Source organism: Polistes fuscatus, unplaced genomic scaffold (genome assembly GCF_010416935.1).
Source record: "Polistes fuscatus isolate 324 unplaced genomic scaffold, CU_Pfus_HIC Scaffold18, whole genome shotgun sequence".
In the NCBI taxonomy this organism is placed as follows: Eukaryota; Metazoa; Arthropoda; class Insecta; order Hymenoptera; family Vespidae; genus Polistes; species Polistes fuscatus.
Window position 1 is genome coordinate 3,502,477 of NW_025113086.1, and position 21,331 is coordinate 3,523,807.

General features: G+C 32.3%; 1 protein-coding gene across 2 annotated transcripts; it reads right to left on the reverse strand.

Moving 5' to 3' along the window:
• Window positions 1-324: 324 nt before the first annotated feature.
• On the reverse strand, window positions 325-20,917 carry LOC122515612 (rho GTPase-activating protein gacN). Of its 2 annotated transcripts, none has more exons than XM_043633013.1 (6): window positions 20,321-20,917; window positions 19,632-20,131; window positions 5,398-5,455; window positions 1,845-2,004; window positions 1,612-1,783; window positions 325-1,473 (listed from the first exon to the last, which is right to left on the reverse strand). In XM_043633013.1, exons 2-6 carry the CDS (start codon window positions 20,055-20,057, stop codon window positions 1,384-1,386), a joined length of 906 nt encoding a protein of 301 aa, XP_043488948.1. In that variant the 5' UTR covers window positions 20,058-20,131; window positions 20,321-20,917; the 3' UTR covers window positions 325-1,383. The 2 variants fall into 2 exon arrangements, with proteins under 2 accessions (XP_043488948.1, XP_043488947.1); XM_043633012.1 differs by having other exon boundaries at window positions 19,632-20,136.
• Window positions 20,918-21,331: the final 414 nt, after the last annotated feature.

The following is a 21,331-nucleotide window of genomic DNA, read 5'->3' on the forward strand; positions in this document are numbered from 1 at the left end:
TTTGGTCAGAAAAATTTCGGACACTCTGTATATACAATTCAACGATAATTCAGATCAATGAGATGATATAAGTGCGTCAAATAGATATACTATCATATATTTTCATATTTTTTAATATCTGCTATATATATATTTATATATAGTTTGAAAACATATTAGAATATATATGCAAGCCTTGATCTCGTCCATTGTTCCTTCAGTCTTGAAACGTTTGCATCAGTAACCACATGCTTCTACTTATTAATTAACTATTACTACAATGAAACAATATGATACAGTACAGATATAGATTTTTTTCTCCTTCTACAATATTTTATAATAATATATCGGGCATTGCTAAATCTTTATTTTAAGGCCTTCTTCAATCGTGCAATCTTGCTTTATGTGTATGGTCCCAAGATACTCTCTCATTCTAATATTCTTTTTATCTTCACAATTATTTCATATTTAATTAACCAAGGTGTTGGTTTGAATAGAAACCAAAGGAAACAAAAAAATAATCGACAGTATTTTTTGTTGCTGTTAACAAGTCAAGTAAATTCCACGGATAGTTTAGACTTTTTTTTTTCATGGTTTATGATTATTATCGAGTGAAAGTATGTCCTGACTGACAATAACGAGTCCACGTAGAGGCACGGAAGAATCTCTCACCATGATGTAGAGACGATCATTAGAAATAAATTCGTCTTTGTCTGTTGAACACGAATCTACATCATCATCATCATCATCATCATCATCATTATTATCATCATCATTATTCATCATTATCATCATCATCAGGATCATAATACTTCCACATTGAAGCAGTAAACAACTTGTACGGGTTATTAACATCAACTTTGAAATAGTCGATATAACGATTCGTATTTTTTGATCATTTAAACTATCTATTCTATGTGAACGTTTACTACGAATCGTACTCCTCATAAAAATAGTTTATAACTTATTTTCCATCTTTCCTATTTCATTTTTATAAACGCAAACAAGAAAGATAGATTACACAATTCGTTAGTTTTCATTTGGAACATAAATACACGCGTATGCCTTTAGTTTTGTTCTTATTTTTTTCGTTAACTATGACTATAAGGAGTGCGAGTTTATGGTCCTGCTTTTCTAAAAAAAAAAAAAAAATTCATTCTCATGTACGAATATATGTACGTGTGTATGTGTGTGTATGTGTGTGTGTATATATATGCATGTAAGTTTTATGTATATCTATATACACAGAGATTACGTTCTAAAAAAGTGACCATCCGATATTAAAATTCGTTATAACGAAAACGTAATAATTATTATCGTTTGTTTGTTTGTTAGTTAGTTAGTTAGTTAAAATTAAATTCACGTTTAGCACTTGATCCAATGTCCACACGTTTAAATTCTAATTCATTGCGAATCTGTACGCGTTCTTAATTTCGCTCTCGCTGTTATCAAAAGATTATTTGGTGGTTCGATCATCGGTTGCGATTTCTCTTGCTGAAATAATAAAATAGAAATAATATTTTGATTGATTTTTGAAGAATTTGTAAAGCAAATTTTTAATCGAAGTACGAAAGGAACGTTTTAAATTTCATAAAAAAAAAAAAAGAGAGAAAAAAGAAAACAAACACTCACCATTATTTGAATGTGTTTAGCTCTTTGTTCTATCGCCCTTTGCAATGCTGTCCTCGGATCGTCTTTAAACGTTTCCTCGCGAATTCTTTCAGCTTCTTTTCTCGATGCATTCTCTCTCTTTTTCTCCAAAGCTCTTTGTAACTCGCTTTTTTGATTTAACACGTTCCTACCTCTGCAATTTTAAACATGTCATTAAAACATTGCATTAAAACATGTCAACGATAGGTACTTACATTTTCTGATTAAAAAGTAACTCTCTACGCAAATCTTTATGATTGTTAGACGTTAGGCAAGGATTGTAAGGTTTCCTAGGTAAAATTAGGCCGTCAGGTCCCATATGAGGTGCAGGTGGTGGTGGTGGTGGGACACCCAAAACTGGTGCCATTTTTTTTCCTAAAAACAATATCGAGAGATAAATAATTTTTAAAATCAAACCAACAATTATTAGAATAATCATCGTTTATTCGATAATATTAATAGCAATTTGAATGCAATCAACTATCAAAGAAATGTTGCGTTCGAAGATGATTCTATTTTTCTTGGCCCTTTTTTTTTGTTTGGTTCCATTCAGCCAGACAATAATTGAAATATTCACCCTCAAAGGATGCAATTCTTGCCCTAACTGAACCCTCGTCGTCGGACATCGCGGTATATCGCGCACTGAACCATTTCCGGGGACGAACCGTATCAAAGAGTGTGCTTTTCTATATAGTTTTGCTTAGGGCTTCGCATAGTCGCTAATCGGTTTAAAGTTTTGAACGAGTCTACCGAGAGAACTCTACTTATTCTATCTATCTATCGAATGATATACGTAAGAATAATATTTATTTCAAGCTAAAAATTACATTACATTTTACATTTTCTTTTTTTCATTAATATATCAAATTATTTTGAACAAATCTTTACGTTTATTAAAACTGCATTTGACGTACGTAAGAATAATATTTATTTCAAGGTAAAAATTACATTACATTTACATTTTTTTTTTCCATTAATATATCAAATTATTTTGAACAAATCTTTACGTTTATTAAAACTGCATTTGACTAACGATAAATATGTTATTACCACGTTACATAATTAAGTATAAATTAAATAGAAATTAATAAAAAAAACAAAATGTGTAAAATTGGTAAAAACTTTAGAAAAGTAGCAAACATTATTGGAATTCGTTAAGGGATTTTATACAAAGTAAATAATTGATGTATTTAATAATACGTGGATAGAATTTTTCATTCCATCATCGGATTATCGTATTAAAACTAATGGGTCGACCTTTTTAAAAGTTGTCACGATCGAAGAGAGTGATGGTCGGACACTTTGATAATAAGAAAGACGAGTCACTCTCTTTTTCTTTTCTCTCTCTCTCTCTATCTCTCTATCTCTCTCTCTCACACTTTTGGTAAAAGCAAGCAAGTAGTGCGACAGTGCATCGAGGATGCATTTCGACGTTGTATGCATTCTACGGGTAGCTTGTTAGACGTATGACTCTCTTGTTTCGATGGTTGTTCTTCTCTTTCAACTGAGACGGCTCGTTATACTCATAGGTATGTACTATATATATATATATACACATATATATACACACACATATATATATATATGACCGAGTATTTCCCCATGCAACGAAAAAAAGAAAACCTTTTTCTCTCGGTGAGAATGAAACCGCAGGGTGCATTCAAAAAAATATTCACTATTCCCCTCACACACATTCATACATCTATTTTTATCTATGATTTCTATACGTGTGTACGTTTTCCACAGATTGCCTACTTGTCCTCTGTTGTCTCATTTTTTTTCTCTTTTTTTTTTCTTTCTTTATAAAACGTACCGCAACAACAATCAATGAATTTATTTACAATGAGTTAGATGCATTTATATAGAAAAATGTTAATAATAATAATAATAATAATTAGAATGATCGATAAAAGTGATTCGGATCATTTGCCGTTACGATAGAATTATAAAATGAAAATCCCAACGGAGCAATCGAAATTTCTCACTTTCTTTCTTTCTTTCTTTCTTTCTTTCTTTCTTTCCATTTTTTTTTTACTCGTCGAACTACGGGAAGCGAATCCGATTCGGATAATTTGATTTTACGAGCGAGGAATAAAAAAAAAGAAAAAAAAAGAATAAACATTTCCACGAACGAAAAGTCGACCACGCGTGACGGACGATATTAGTCGTGCAAAATAATCCTTTCTTTCCTCTTTCCTATCTTCGCAGTTGGTAGAATAATAGGAAGGTTGAAAAGTTTTGAGCTAGTCCCAAGAGCTAGGCTGAAAAGTTCTGAGCCTGCACATTTTCATCGTTTCTTCGAATTTTTTTTTTTTTTTTTATACTTAAAGTGTTGGAATGAAATTGATGCTTGTGTCAAATAAAATACGTTCTTTTTTCTTTCTACGTATAACGAATCGTTGAAACGTCTAAATCGAGCTTTCAAAAGTTACAAGTTGTTCCGAAATAAAAAAAAAAAGAAATAGGCGCGAGGTGGATGTATTGCATAATTTTTTTCTATCGAAAGTGAAATCACCGATGCAAAGGTAACAATCAATTTAATTCGTTCAGCGACTTTCTCGCCTGTCCCTGCGTTTTGTAAACACCTTATATATCGACGATAAATCATCGAAACTTTCTAATTACGATTCGTTCCCTGTGAAAACGATATATACATTTTTTTTCTTCTTCTTCTTCTTCTCTTATTTTTGTTTATTTAACTATGCGGGACGTTAAAAAAAATAACGAATAATCTCACTTTATAATACGCTGGACAAAAATGAAATCGTGCCGATATGAAAAAAAAAAAAACAATGTTTTATTTAATATAACTCGTTGAAAAAAGGAAAAAGAAGAACAAAAATGTTAGTGGCGTTCACAAACCACAGACGAATTCTCGATGAAATGATAGTCGCTATACCGAAAGGCTTATGTTCATTAATATAATATGATAGAGAGAGAGAGAGAGGGGAGGGAGGGTGGGGGGAGGGGAAGAGGGATAGAATGAAGGTCCGGCAACGAATGAGCCGAACGAATTGTCGTGGTGAGAGGGAAAGGGCTGGGAGATAAAAGTAATTTTCAGGCAGATGTGTACGGGTACGAAAGGGAGAGAGAGAGAGAGAGAGAGAGAGAGATCATTGCACCGTAAGGAGCAGCTGAAGTAGCGTGAGAAAATTCGTACCAGTCACGTCTGCTTTAAATGATAGGGAGTTAAGGGCACGTTTAAGGGACAATTTTCTACTAATTTCGCCATAAAAATCCATATTTCATGTGAAAAATAAAAAATAAAAAAATAACTTTTTTTTTTTTAATTAATGTTCTACTTTACCGACAGTGCCGGTGTCAGAATTAATTTCATTGATATCTCTACGAATCAGCTGATTTTAACGTATTCGATTATCAATGAATTCGATGAATGAATTTTAAACGCGGTCGGTAATGTAGGACAAAGTTGAAATAAAAAATGAATGAAATAAAAGAAATATAATTTTTAATAAAAAAAATATAGGATTGTGTGTATATATATAAAGAATTATTTTTGAATTTAATATTAAAAGAAGGAAGGGGAAATATTATAGAGGGGGTCATAGATCATTTTGATCCCAGGCCGATGACACAGGATTTACTCGTCTAAACCGACTAAATGGATCACCCTTTTATCGTTGATTATAATTCATTAGGATGACATGGGATGGAAATAGCGATCAAGACGAATAAGAAGAATTAAAAAGAATATAACGAGTGGATAGGATGAAGATCATAAAAGAAATTTCAAAACGACTGACTCACCGTTGGTCAAAACTTCGCAGCTGTCCGAGGATTCGTTTTTTAAACCGTTACCAATCACCTGAAACGAATGAACAATTTAATATTAATAATTTTCATCGAAAGAAAGATAGTAGATACAAATATTATTATACAAATATTTTACAATATTTTATTATTATTATTATTGTTATTGTTATTATTAGATACGCGCAATTGCATAAATTGCATTGATCGTAATTGGATTGTATTTTCTAAGATCTAAACGAGCACAACCGGTTTGATCCATTCGAGATAAGGAAAATAATCCCGGTATACGCATCGAAAAGTATTTTTAATGATTTGATTTTTTTATTATTATAGTCATGCATATAATTAAATGATTACAACCAGTGTGTGTTCCTATCTCCTCTTAATAGTCAACGCAGAAACTTTCGGACGATTGTGCAATCCTTCGATTTCAATTTTATATTCCCGAGTATCTTTCGAAATTGACGAGATAAAATTTTCTCTTTTTTTTTTTTTTTTCCTATTTTACGATGGAGGATTGAACAAGCCTGCTAACGAACTAACGTCAGACGATGATTTCACTCGTTTTATTTTCCCGAAACGAATCACATTCGTTGAAAATGAAAGGACATGCTAGGAAGAACGACTGATTGTGAATCTAAATTAAGTGAATTAATAGATAAGATATAATTAGATAATTCCTGTAGTTTATCTATCATTATTATCAATCGGATTCATTGAATTTCTAGACGCGTTAAATCGCATCGTTTCTAAATTTAAAACACTTGACACACGGTGTGCTTTGAAAATCAAACGAAATGAAAATAAATCAATTACGAGGAGGAGGAGGAGGAGGAGGAGGGGGAAGGAATATCCGGAGGACAAAAAAATAAAGTGTAGGGAATATTTTGTACTTCCTTCCTGAGCTCGAACTCGTTCTTTTTCTCTCTCCCCCGTTTTATTTAACCGAATTCATTAGTACTTGTTTGTTTGACGCGTACGTAAACACGAAAGAAGAGGGACGGGAGAAAAGGTTGGGGAGGGATCTCTCGAAACCCATATACCATACTCGTGACATGTTGTATACGAAAAGGGTTGTAACGTAATGTCGCCTTTTTTCAAACGTTTCGCGCTTGGTGTATTCGAAGAGCGAGTTTAACGTGCATCTCGAAAGGAAGAAAAAACTTATCGTTTGGCGATGGTCACGGTGAAGAAACCTTACAGTTGTACCGTAGCGTGTTCGCATAGAGAGAATCCTTTCGATGCTCATCATCATCATCATCATCATCATCATCATCATTATAATCATCTTTTGCACGCTTTGGAAATTCATCTTTTATATTCGAATAAATTTCACCATCATTTTCAAACCGATCTCAAAGGAAAACTTTTAAACGCACGAAGTTCGAATGACGAAGAATACGCGATTTTCATTTGAATTTTTTTATTTGAAATAATTATAATAATTATATCGGGATAATTAGCGTGTGTGGATAAAATAATAAATCGTCACGCGTGTATCATTTTTCTTAATTGTTACTTTCATTTATAAATCATATTTAAAAAGAAATAGTTGGAAATGTTTTTCGTTTGCGAAGGACACGTGCTGTTGTGTGTCTCTTACTCTGTTTCTCCTTCCTTTTTCTTTTTCCTACGCTTAATCACATTTCATCGTTCGTCAGAAAGGAAAAAGAAACGGATTTTCATGGAAGCATGAACGAGTTAACGCGCGAGTGCCAGGCGTATCTCTTACGAACTCGTTACCAGCACGAGAAAAACCTTTGTGCACATTCATGAAGAACGATGTACCTTTTTTTCTTTTTTTTTCTTTTTATTCTTTCTTCTCTCTCTCTCTCTCTCTCATTTTATCTTTCATTTTCTTTATCTCACTCAGTCAGTTTCGTGCGTCAACAAAAGATCATACAAAAGGTGTCCTACAGAGTAACGTGCTGCTACTTGCATAATGACACCAGACGTAATACTCTGTTTTTTTTATTCTTTTCTTTTCCTTTTTCTTTTTTTTTTTCGTGCACATGTGTTCTGATTTTTTCCTTTTGCAGCGTACTCCAAAGTAGATGACTTTTCTATGAATCTATTCTTCTTCTTTTTCTTCTTCTTCTTCTTCATTTTGTTCTTCTAAAAATTCCATAAATATGTTTCATCTTAACGCGAAAAAAAAAAAATACAATCGGACATCGAACCAATTTCGCAGAGTTCTCATCGATCTTCGAAAATCAAAAAAGGCCCCCCGCCCCCCTTGTATCGTGTATCGGGATAGGTTTTTTTTCTTCGAAAGATTTTTATTTTCGAACTCGAACGTAGAAAATCAAAAGGAGAGAGAAAAGAGAGGAAAACGGCGGGAAATTCGTGCACGGAGGATGCACTACAAGTGCACCCAAAGCGCATGCACGAAAATCCACTCTGTTTATATGCTCGACCAAATGCAGAGACCGGTTTTTTTTTCTTTTTTGAAACTATGAATGCAACGCGAGAATAGCTGTCTAACTATGGATAACCAATACACTCAGACACACACACGCACATACACAGAAACAAATAAATGTGTGTACGCGTATACGCGTGCGTGGAAAGAAGGAAAAGCAAATGCAAATTATATTTATCCCTAACCCTTCCCTTCCCTTTCTCTTCTCTTCAATCCCACCCCTCCCCCTCCCCCTCCCCCAATCCCAATCCACACCTTTCTTTGTCTTTATTCTTCCATAATTTTTTTCTTTTTCTTTTTTTTTTATATAACCCGATCGATACGGACACGTTTATGCTTCGTTGCACCCTCTTGACACGGATATGAAAATCTTTGAGACGATCGAGCAATCAAACTTTCCACAGCACGTACCCTGCTTTTCTCCTTTCAAAGATCCCCCTTGTTGTTTTTTTTTTTCTTTTCTTTTCTTTTTGAAAATATTTTTGTTCAATGCCAACGCTGTTATCCGTAAAAGAATTTTTGCGAATTTTATATTCTATCGTATGAATAATTAATTAAAATTTCATTTCCCTTCTAGAGCAAAAATTCGTACGAATTTTATCTATTAATATTTTTTCTAAAATAAATTTGAGATTAAAATAATTCCCAATATGCAGTTTGTGACACAATAAACGCACGAATTTTTGGCCTATCTTAATATTTTATTTTATAAATAATTCGTCGTGGAAATATTATTAATACAAAGGAGGAAGAATTTTTGATTTTGGATTTTTACAACAAAAATTGTCCCAGTCTCCTCTCTACTTTTCATTTATTTCATTTTTTCGAATTCGTTAGATCGCGTGGCCGAAAGATTTAAGTCGAATATTCAGTCTCGTGAATAATTTGGTGATTTTTAAAAGGCGTCGAGGCATAGGGAAAATAAAAAAAAGAAAAAAAGTACGTCTAGTGCCCGGAAGACTATCGCATTACTCGAGGGTATACACTCTCCGAGTTTTTCTTTTTTTTAAAGGGCATAGCTTAAGACCGAAAAAGGGATACCAACTTATTCTCCCCGTTGGGTGATCGCGAATTGAAAAAAAAGAAAAAGAAAATAAAAGAAAAAGAACTTAAAGAAGAATCTCTTTTTTTTTGAAAAGAAACACACCAGTGGTGGTGTTGGAACTGCGCAGAATAAAAAAGAAACACTTTGACCATGGAATTCCTGACTATGATAGTTCAAATGACTTGTCTTCGTGACTCACGATGATGTTTCAAACTAAAGTAAAACGAAAGGGGGGAAAATGACAAAAAAATAAAACGTCTTCTCGTTTCAGATGACATTTCTGTCATCTCTGCGAACCCTAATGAAACGGGGACTGGGATTATAATCAATGTTATTTCAAAAACTAAAACGTTATCTTCCATCGTAATTCCGCGATGCATTCATTAAAATAAAAAGCAAGTTTCCGACGAATAAATAAGTGCAGTTGTCAATTAATTGCAATCGATTGCTCTTATCGTTTCAAACATTTTCTACGATTTTTCTTTCTTTCTTTTTATTAACAACTCGATCCACCTCCTCCTACTTTCTAAATAATAATTATAATAATAAAAAAAAAGAAACAAAATTACCTCCTAGCTGATGGAAATGACGACGAAAGCGAGAAAGAGAGAAAGAAATCGAAAGAAATCAAAATAATAATCCAAAATATTTGCCGATGGAATTAAATCGAAGGTATCGAAATGTTAGACGAGTTAACACCTCGCGAATAGAAAGAGATACAGATAGAAATAGTTAGATAGAGAGAAAAATAAAATGATAGACGGAGAAAAAGATAGAATGAATGCACTTCCCGCTCGTACGAGTGCACGATGCAAACTGACAGACGCACGAGGCAAGAAGAGAGGAGACAAGTTCGTGTTAGTTACCCATGTGACCTCTCTCTTTCTCTCTCTCTCTCTCTCTCTCTCTCATACACTCTCTCTGCGTATAACGGATACCGACACACCCATAATCTTTTATATATATGTGTATGAACAATCTTACACACGCATATATAATGCACCCACTAAGATATTGTACGTACAGATAACTAATACTTGGAATACGATAATATAAATCACACACACACACACGTAAGCATACGTACGTATACACGTATACATCTAGGACACAGAAACACACAGATGCATACAATTGCATTACTTGATACCCGCGTAATACGTAGAAACTATAATTCTGTATTATTTTTTCTCGATTGAGAATATATTTTTCCGTTTTCCATTCCTAACTCCCCTCTAACTGCCCGAGTTTCACGACTTTTATTTCATTTTTTTTTACAGCTCGTGGGAATAAGGTTTAAAGGGCACGAACCCTTTTTTCCTTACCCCAAACGGAAGTTCGTCCTACGTTTTAATCACGAGTTTTTACGGTTTATATTCGAAATGTTGAATTAGAAGATACGAAATAAATTTTCTTTTACGAATCGTTACGTTGAAATATCGATGTTTCATTGAAAAATAAAAGTTTATTCTTGTTGTTAAGTATCTTGAACAAGAAAAAAAAAAGGGGTTGACGATGCATCGAGTATAAAAAGTAAGATTAATTGCAAGTAAATCATATACACTTTCTATCAGTCAAGGTAACATGCTCCGAAGAACATTTTAAACTTCTAAACGTCAATCATAATACATAGCTTTTGCTTCTTTTTTTATTTTCTTTTTAAATCATACGAGTGTAATGAATATCAATGTTGAAAAGAGATGAACAAAAGGTAGTGTATATTAAAAAGAAAAAAGGCTTTCACTTCGATGATTATTTCTACGATAGATGAAAGATTTGTAATAAGAAATAAATTGTGCATACAAACAAAACGAGACGAAAATCAAATTAAACGCGCGATTAAATCTAGGCGAATAAAATAATACGAGAATAGAATTGTAGATATTTAATAAATTAATAAAATAAATGTAATAATTATAAATAAAATATAATTATAAATAAAAATAAAAAAATAAAGGAGAGGAAAAAGGTGGAATATGGTGATTAATAGAAAAACGATAGATTATTCAAAATCACAGCTATAGTTTCAAATTAGAATGATCGAAACGGTAGAATGAATCGTTGATCTGTATCTGTTGTCAAAGAAAAAGAAGAAGAAGAAGGAAAGCCTTTTGTTATTATCGAGAAGTGGTTTTCTTCGAGCCATTGCAACGACTGCAGCAGCAGCAGCCACCTGCATCAGACCATGGCGACCCTTTAATAAGAGCAATACGACCTCAGCTATTACCTGATTCTTCTTCTTTTTCATCTCGTCTTTCTTCGCATCTCCGATCTTTCTCGAACTCGTCGATAGCTAAGAAGAAATCGCGGACGATGCACTTGCACGTGTATCACCAAACATTTATATTCCTTTTTTTGTTTTATTTTCCCTTTTACAAATTTCAATTTCACGTAAGAATTGATTATCAAATGTTTTTCGAGTATTTTAATTAAATTTTTGTTTGTTTGTTTGTTCGTTCGTATAAAAAAAGATTTATACTCCTTTTTTGTTTTATTTTCCCCTAATCCTTTCTTCTTTCCCCTTTTACAAATTTAAATTTCACGTAAGAATTGATTATCAAATATTTGTCGAGTATTTTAATTAAATTTTTGTTTGTTTGTTTGTTTGTTCGTATAAAAAAAGATTTATTCTCCTTTTTTTGTTTTATTTTCCCCTAATCCTTTCTTCTTTCCCCTTTTACAAATTTAAATTTCACGTAAGAATTGATCGTCAAATATTTGTCGAGTATTTTAATTAATTGTTTGTTTGTTTGTTCGTATAAAAAAAGAAAAGAAAATATAAACACGTCGATCTCGATTGAGATCGTTCACGCGACTGAAATCTTCGAGTAGAAAACGCTTCCCTTTTCTTAGCCACCTGTTCTCCAAGTAACTTTCACTCTCTCGTAATTTGACCATCGAGAATCATCTCCGCGCGAGTCACTTAATCGAATTCCTTATTTATCTTTAACGATTACGTTCGATGAATAAAATTACAAAAAGAAAAAAAAAAAAAGAAAAAGAAAAGAAAACGAAATAGCAACGACAAATATTACGAATAAAAATATTAACCAACTGCACTTATGTGTTCCAATATAATTGCATACTAATTTCATTTCAATCGAATCAATTTTGTATTACCCCCCGTTCCCCTTTTTACCCAGCCCCATAAAAAAAGAAAATTGGTGGGAGTAGACGTGGGAGGAAAGAATTAGAATAAAAAAAAAAGAAAAAAGAAAGGTGAGGAAAAGTATTTTCAAAGTAAAAGTGTAAATGGTGTAACGGTGCTTCCTCCTCCTCCTCCTCCTCCTTCTCCGGTGTGCATCCTTTCCTCCGGTGCATCTTGGAGGGATAAATTTAGTACTCCGGGTAGGAGACGACATCGTGGGCGGGTTCGACGATCGATTCTCGCACAGACGAGCCGGAAATTGTGGCTGATTGAGAAGTTCGGAAAAGCAATCGAGAGCCGATAACGAGCACGTTGCACTTCCGACATCATCGAATACCTAATTCTCATCGTCGCGTCAGCCATTTCTTTTTTTTTTTTTTTATTTTCTCTTTTTTTTCTACTCCATCCCCCGTCATTGTCATCCTTTCACTTGCTTTTTCCATTCGAAAGATTCAAACTTTCATCCTTTTTCTTATATCTTTTACATTTTTTTATTTATTTTTTATTATTATTATTATTATTATTATTAATCGTTCAATATTTTTTATTAACATTTTGTTCTTTTATTTAAATCCACGTTACTTATCTATTAATTATTATTTGATTTTTATTTTTTTTTTACGGTGAGAAGAAACGATCGAATTTTTGTTTTGTTATTTAACGACAAAACAAACTTGATTTACAGGATGTGCGTTCGTTCTACTCGATCGCATCTATAATAACTGGTTGGAACAGTAGCTACTACTAATAGTAACAGCAACAGCAAGCGTTCAACGATTCTCATCACGAGAGGAAGATTCGTTCAACCGTTTAGAAAGCGAACGCGACGGCAGCAACTTAGGCTTTGTTTTCTCGCATCCCTGAGAATTGGAAAAAGCGAAACCGAATGTTGTTTCCTCCGAGCAATTCCTCTTTTTTCTTTTTTTTCTTTTTTCGAAAAGGGAAACCAACGAACGAACGAACGAACGAACGCGCTTGCTTTCTAAAAACAAATTGTAAAATTAAATAAAAATCATTAAGTTCATTTTTATACACAAATTTTTGGAAATAACGATTGGAAATATTTGAATTTTCATTCGAAAACGATCATACGAATTTTGTCTGATCTATCAGAAATGCAATAACAAAAAAATCATAGCGTACGCATTGTCATTCGTTAAATTCTGCTACCGTATACTTAAATACGAGATTATTCGTTTTCTCTTTCGTATTTTATTATACTTTAACACGCGGGAATAAACGATTCTACGTTTTTTCATTAATGCAATTGTCCTATGCAATTTTCTTTTGACACGCGAGTCTCGTAGAAACAATGACGAAAACGTGATTCATCGTTTATTGTATACGTAATGTCATCTTTATTATATTTTTATCTTTTTGTATATAATTACGATGATAACGATTGAAAATAATATTTCAATTGAAAATAGATTTTATTGGCACTCGTGTTTTTAATCGTTGAAACATAAGATTTCGAATGAAATGAATTTGAATTTTTTAAATATTTCAAGTGTATGGATTATATGAAAAAAAATTGATGCACATATTTAATACATTTAAAGTATGTATATTTAATTAAATATACATTCTTAATTCATAAAACATATTTGCGCAGTTTCCACTGATTAAAAATCGATTGGTCGTGCTACCTGAACAAGCGTACGTTCAATTCGATCACCTTGAAATATCATCGTGTGCGTGGAAGAAAATTCGAAACTTATTCTTTTTATTTTGTCGTAAAAAAAATAACTTTTTTTAAATGTTCGCAGTGACGTTAAATATACCGTGAAGATCTTCGCAAATGCCACATCACTTTACACGATCTGTCTCTTATTCTTCTTTTTTCTTAGAAAGTAACATCGAAGGTGAAAGAATATTACTCTCCTTCCTTTTTATTTTCTATTCATTTGAAAATTTCTACGATAATTATACTAATTAAACGATAAATTCAATGGATTGTAAATTGCGTCACTTGAAAATAATTTCCCTTTGAATTACTTTTAACTTCTATATTTTATTTATAATATTACATATAGTCCAAGGTTATTAATTATTAAAAATAAAATGTCATTGGGATTTTTTTTCAAATCCTAAACTAATCTCCCCTTCGTGTTAAAAATAATTTATCCATATTATATCTGTATTTTAATTAAAGGAAAAATATGTGAAAGAGATTATGTTTAGAAAATTTGTACCAGAGATGTTTTCTTCTAACAGCGTTAAAGATCCTCGACGTACATATGTAAGCATTATATATATATATATATATGTGTGTGTGTATGTGTAAGTTTAAAAATATAACTCGTTCTCCATCATACACGTACTTCCGCGTATATAAAGACGCACGTGCATTTATGCTCGAGTTCACGATTACGTTCGTCATTTTGCAAATTTAACACGCGTTTTTGCTTTCCATTCTTCGTGTCTTCTTCTTCTTCTTCTTCTTCTTTTTCTTATATTTTTTTTTTATTTAAAAAAACTACGTCGTACGTACGTCAATTTATCTGGAGATACACGCAACGAAGCGCGCAAAATTCGAATCATAAATCATTCGTCATTCAAGGTGAACCGAACCGAACCTTTTTCCACGATTTCAAAATTTAAACAAATTTTTATTCGTCTAAATTAAATAAAAAATAAAAATCGATATATTACACACACACACACACACACATATAAAATAATTGTAATTATCCGTACGAGTTATTTGTACGCGTGCATTAAAATGATTTTTATATTACTTTTTCTTTCTCATTTGATTTAGTTTTTCGCAATGCAAAGTTTATCGACATTGGATTGGAAATCTATTTGCTGAATCGATCGCAGAAAATGATTTCACACCCTGTATATAAGAATCTCATTCTAACATGGAGAATCTAGTTCTGAACGCTATGCAACCAGTTTTGCTGTTGAATTAATCTTATAAGACCGACAACTTGGTCACTTTGAAAGTATACCGATCGTTTAAATCGTACCGAACCGTGACTCTCGATATGACCAATTATTTATTAACGTGCGTTAACTTAAACTTTAACTTTAAATAAATTTTCAAACGTCGAACAACATATGTATACTTTTATCTACGAAAAAAAAATACAAATATTTTATTACAACAAATCTATTTTTGAAGAAAAAAGAATGGGAAACGATTGCACATATATTTTATTCGATTAAATAAAATACTCGTGAAAATATTCGTAATAAATTCCACCTAACACCATAGACACATTTAAACGAGCTTACTTCCAGTCTCATAATAACGCGATCGTTAGTATTAAAAGAATTTCAGAGCGTATGCAATAAAACAAATAGAAAGTAGGAATAAATAATTATCGTAACATGAAAAAAAAAAAAGAAAAAGAAAAAGAACATTTCTTCGTCATAAAAAAGCCGATTAAAAATCATTTTAATGTACCACGTTGAATACTTGATTACGAAAATAACGAAATAACTGCTACTTCATTCCAATTTATTTTATATCGAAATAAAAAAGAAAAAGAAAGAAAAGAAAAGAAAAGAAAAATATGTTTTTCTTTTTGTAATATTGTTTAAATATTAACTAAACGTTAATCAAGTTATCGAAAGGTTTACGTAGTCGATATCTAATGTAACTAACCATTAGCGGTTTCAAAGCAAATCTTTGTCTTAAATTTACGAGCAGAGAGTACGCCAGACGTGCAGCTACGATAAGCGTTATCTTATAATTATTCAACGGATGTAACCATAGTATATGTGCATGCTCTATGGGGTCCGACTTTTATAAAAGGCATGAACTACGTGCCACGTTCGAATCGAATATAAATCGATATATATCGTTATCATTAAATACTTCAACGATTACATTATTTACATATTTTTCATTTCACAAATATTTTTTTAATCCTACAACACCCACCCACCTACACACACACAGACACATTTCAATAAAGTACGATTGATACCCCCGAATAAAAATGAAAGTTACAAATATTTTCTATCAAGTTTCAATAATTCATCTTGCACACATTGTTATTTTATAAATCCAAATGATTGATAACTGTTAATATTAATTTGTTGTTTAAATAATAGGTCAATGTTATCATTTTTGACATACAATTATTCCACAGACCTTGTTTTCTTCTTCTTCTTCTTGTTTTTCTTCTTTTTTTTTCTTTTTCGTTATCTAAGCAAACTAATTTTAATTATACACGTAGATAAATTTATAAGTTGTGTGTCTGCGTGAAATTAAATAGACGAGATACGTCAAACGAGCGTGCAAATACAAAACGATGCTCTGTTACGCAATTTTACATCATTGCGTATTTAGAGAGTGAGAAAAAGATACGCGTATATACATTTTTCAACACAAAAATATGATTAAGTTGGATACGAACAAATTTATGCACCATTCGTAGATTGTAATTAAAGAAGAAAATTAGATAAAATTAACTCAAACATCGTATTATATTTTTCTTATTAGTATATTCGAATTAACAATGTGAAATCTTTTATTCCTGAATAATAATCTAAATTATTATAGTGATTCACTAATATACGCCTTATCTTTATCGTAACATACACATCCTGCTGAGACTCTATCGTACAAACGATTCAATTTCAATTGAAAATTTCAACGAAAATATTTATATTATTAATCAAAAATTATTATAATTATTAATCTATCGTGTATAAATAAAAAAAAAGAAAAATACGTACACTGAAACTAGAGAAGTAGATCGTTCGTTAACATCGAATTTGCAAAAATAAAACTGTGTCCACTTGTCAAACACAAAATATATTTGGAATACGATTAAAAGAAATTCGAACTTCAAGGAAAACTCTCTCGACGAACTTTGTTTAAATAAAGAAACGATATCCTGTCTCGAGCACTGATCGTAATTAACAAATTGATAAATGAAATAATAATAATAATAATAATATATAAAAAAAAAAAATAGGAAAAGAAACACCTGGTGAACACGGACAACAGCAGCAGCAACAGCAACAGCAGCAACGGACTTACTTAAGAAAAATGTTTAAAGTACGAGCGTAAACATCGAACTGAAGCTCCGCCACGGCAAGCTGCGCCTCGAGACCACGCTGGCTCCAACCTTTAAATTAAGCTCCCTTCACACCGAAAACTTTCCTTAGAATCAATCCGTGTTTCTCGCGCCTTTCTCCTTCGAACTAATTCAAAAACGAATAACACACGTTTCAAAGAGACTCGCAACAATTCTACGAGTGTTCTACGAGTGTTCTACGATATGAAACAAAATGAAAGAAATCGTTGAAATTTTCAAGAGAGAAAGAAAGAAAAGAAAAAAGGAAAAACGATTCGTCGGAGATTTGTTCGAGTTCGATAGGTCGAATGATTCTCGTTGTTAAAATAAAATGAGAAAATAATAATAATAATAACGAATAATTGTTAAAAGTATTTTTTGTCCCCCATTGCGAGGAGACTGATTTGTACGAATTTTCTATATATTTTTATCTTGAAAATAAATCTCCGAGTTAGAGTAACGTGACAGGACAATAATAAATCTTGGAAATGTTCTTTTTTGGAATGGATAAGAGAAACTCGATAAAATATTCATCGAAACGTCTCTCTTTCTCGAGAGAATACGGTTACGGGACTGAGAAATTGTTTCTACCAAAAATAGCTTGATTCCGATCGAATGTTAATATAACCGGTCAATGCCCTTATGTTGTTACATACATATGTATATACCTATGTATGTATAAACGTATGTAAGTACGTAAGTATATTAGCAAGCGAATTTCCGCTTAAAGCTATTCGCGTTCGTATATGGCTCGGACGTATTAAATAAAACGGTACAACGTGAAAATCTTCGAGATATCGAAGACACGTTGTTCGATTTTAACGCGTAAACTCGATTTACATTCAATTTCTATCCTTGCACAATAATCCATAAAAAGAAAAGGAAAAAATGAAATAAATCGAATAACATTAATTTGAATTTTTCATTCCAGTCGATAAAGAAGAGACCTGCTTATCCCTTCCTTCCTTCTAAATGCAACGATGAACTTTTTAATATTAAAAAGTAAGTGAAAATGAAAGGAAAAATTGACATAATATGAAAGCTCCTTAATCGAAATTCCGCACAAAGGAAGGCATCCGTGGAAAGGAACCTGCAGCAGGCCCGCATCTTCCAGGTCCGAACCTAATTCATCTCGGGGCCCTGCATGTAGTAGTACGATCACCTTGCACGCTACGATGCATCTCCCTTCCAGGAATTTTAAGAACGAAACATCTGTCGTATACAAGTACAAAGCTATTAAACTTTTATTCGAAACCACGCACAAAAAGTGGACGCCATTATTGTTCACATAAGTTCGTACGAATTAATCGATCAACTTTAATAATAATAATAATAATAATACAATTGAAAATAATTATTATCGATGACAAGTTTTAGACGTCATTATATTATTCGTACATTTTGATTGAATTATAATCCTTCTAAAGTATATTATTCTCCCATCGTGTTATAATTATCTTAATGACATACTAAATGGATACAACTGTATAATATAATAATATCTTTGAACGAGTGAAACTCTATTTAAAAACCTTGTACACACCGGTGGAAACTTCATTAACGATGAAACTGGTTCTTGCGGTCAAAAGTAAGTATATTTCGTTCGCATTTCCCGAGGTTAACTTACGATTCAATCGTTTTCACGATTCAAGAGTGCACTATCTATCTCTGTACACAAGTGCATATAGAGAAAAGTATATAATATAACATTAGTACGTGGAATATAATTTGCAAAAGTATTTACTAGAACGCGAAACATGTTTCGAATGGGTGAAGTGTCATTTTTTATCCTACGGGATAATTATTTACTTCGGTGTAGTATTTTTATACGAGTCAAATTTGAACGAAATCAAACAAAACAAAATAGAATAAAATAAAATAAAATAAAATTTGTATATAATAAAGAACGAATCTATCCTATTCATGGTTTATTTCACACGAGTAAGTTTATTGTCCTCGTATGTATGTAAGTATCTACACTTTACGTACTGGAATTTGTCGTGGACATATTTTCTAACATTGCAATAAGTAAATTCCATCCGACGTAAGTCAAATTTACATTCGTTTAAGCATAACTTCGCCTTTCGCCATTTCGTCACGTTTAACTATGCATACTTAATTAATTCCTCGTCCTCGATCGTTAACAATAAACATGGCTGGCAATATTAGAAATTATTTTATAGATACGGTCCATTAAATAATATTTCAAATAAATTTAACATACGTTTGCGTGTGTGTACGTATTGCTACGTGCTAATTCAAAATATTGTAAATAACGAATTCAATTGTAGAAATAGAGAAAATGTATGTCGTAATAATAATATTAATGAAAAAAACGAATATATTGTATAGAAAAATCTTAAGTAGATCATTCGTATCGATGACGAATATTATTCATTCTAATCACGAACAGTGATCACGTGACATAGCGTTTTATTCTTGCTTAGACTTAGGCATGAAATATCTCATGACGCATCTCGCATTTCATTAGCAAATTATTAATATTATTATTATTACGATCATTTTCTCGCTCCCACCTATAAACAACAAAAAATATGAACGTGCATCTCTTACCTTTTTATCGCAAAAAGAAGAAGAAGAAGAAGAAGAGGAGGAGGAGGAGGAAGATGATGATGAAGGCACTTTCGTAGAAAGTTCGACAACGAAATCCTGAACGTTCGTTGATCCGAAAGAACAATCTTTTCTTTTATCATCGATAAAATGATTATCTTTCAAAGATAACGACGAACTATTATCTTCAGTTTTGATCCTCGTACGATCGTCGTCCTTTGATTTCTTTTCCAAATATTCTGGCTCGCTCGAACACTTTTCCAAACTGGACGACGATGCCCTTTGTTGCAACGCCGTTGGCGAATTTGGCGTTGATTTGGAAAATTCTCCTTGCTTTTCTAAACATTGCTTATCCGTTGTTTTGTCGCGTATTCGTGGAGGATCCTGATCGCGAAATATCCTTCGTTGGACTTTGGAAATTTCGCACATCGTTCAACGATTCTGATCCTTTAATATTTCCACGACATTTTCCCTCTTTTTTTCTTTTTTTCTTTCTTTCCAAACTATGCTGCCCAATTAACAATTAATCGTGTTATTACAAATAATTACAAGTAATTCGAATCTTGAAAAAAAAAAAGATGATCTACGTAAACTCATTCAAATATTTCAAACAATAAATATCGATTACTTATTGATCATAAATTAATTAAACAAATTGTTTGTATTTATTTAGAATAAAAATGTATACATACTCGTAATTTGGAGCAGAGTCCTTGTAATAAACCTTGCTTTGGCACGCGTGATAGAAGAGATAAAAATAAATGTAAAAAGGAAGAGGAAAAAAGAGAGAAGAAAAAAAATTAGCCTCTTTTTCGTAACCACTATACTTCCGCAACGTGCAGAAACAAGGCAACGACTATCTTCTTGAAGGCTAAATATCCCCGTGCGTCATACAGTAGGACATCTGTTGTCCTTTTCCCTCCGAGCCCTTTCCCCTTAGCGTTTCTCCCTCTTCTACTTTTATCACGTGGTTTTACTTACTCTCTCTCTCTCTCTCCCTCTGTTGCTCTCTTTGAGTGTTTCTGTTTCTCTCTTTTCTCCCTTCCTCTTCGTCGTACGTTCCCTTTTGTCGCCACCCTTTGCACATAAAAAAATTGTGCGAACCCTAAGGGTCGCCGCTTAGCCTCCTAGGCACACGACATCACTCTTCCTACTCTAACAATTTTCTCTTTACACGTATATCTCTCTAGTTATAAATATATGTGTGTATAATATATGTATATGTGCAGTTAAAACTCTACGTGTAAATCGATTCGGAGACTTTTCGTCGCGCAAGACGTTCTTGAATGCACCACGCAAGATGTCAGCCCCCAAATTTCATTTCCCGCTCACGTTCAAATTTCAGGGGTTGAAAGGGGAAGGCGGATAATAGGAGCGTTCCGATTGGTTAGAATTATTTCGGAAAATTGGCGCGTTAATTGAAAATCGATAAACGCTACCGATAATTTCTTCATCGATAATCGATCTCGTTTATTAATTTCTGCTCTCGTAGTTTTTAATTAAATAAAACTCTTTGTCTGTCACATAATAATTCAATTATATTCTGTTTATTATAATTATTATCGATGAAATTATATTTGCATCTATAAATTGAAATTATATTTATGATATTATTATTCATCGATTTGTGTTATATTATTCGATGCATAATTTGAAAAACTTTCATTTAATTATTTTGTAAAACTGCATTATCGACCGATATT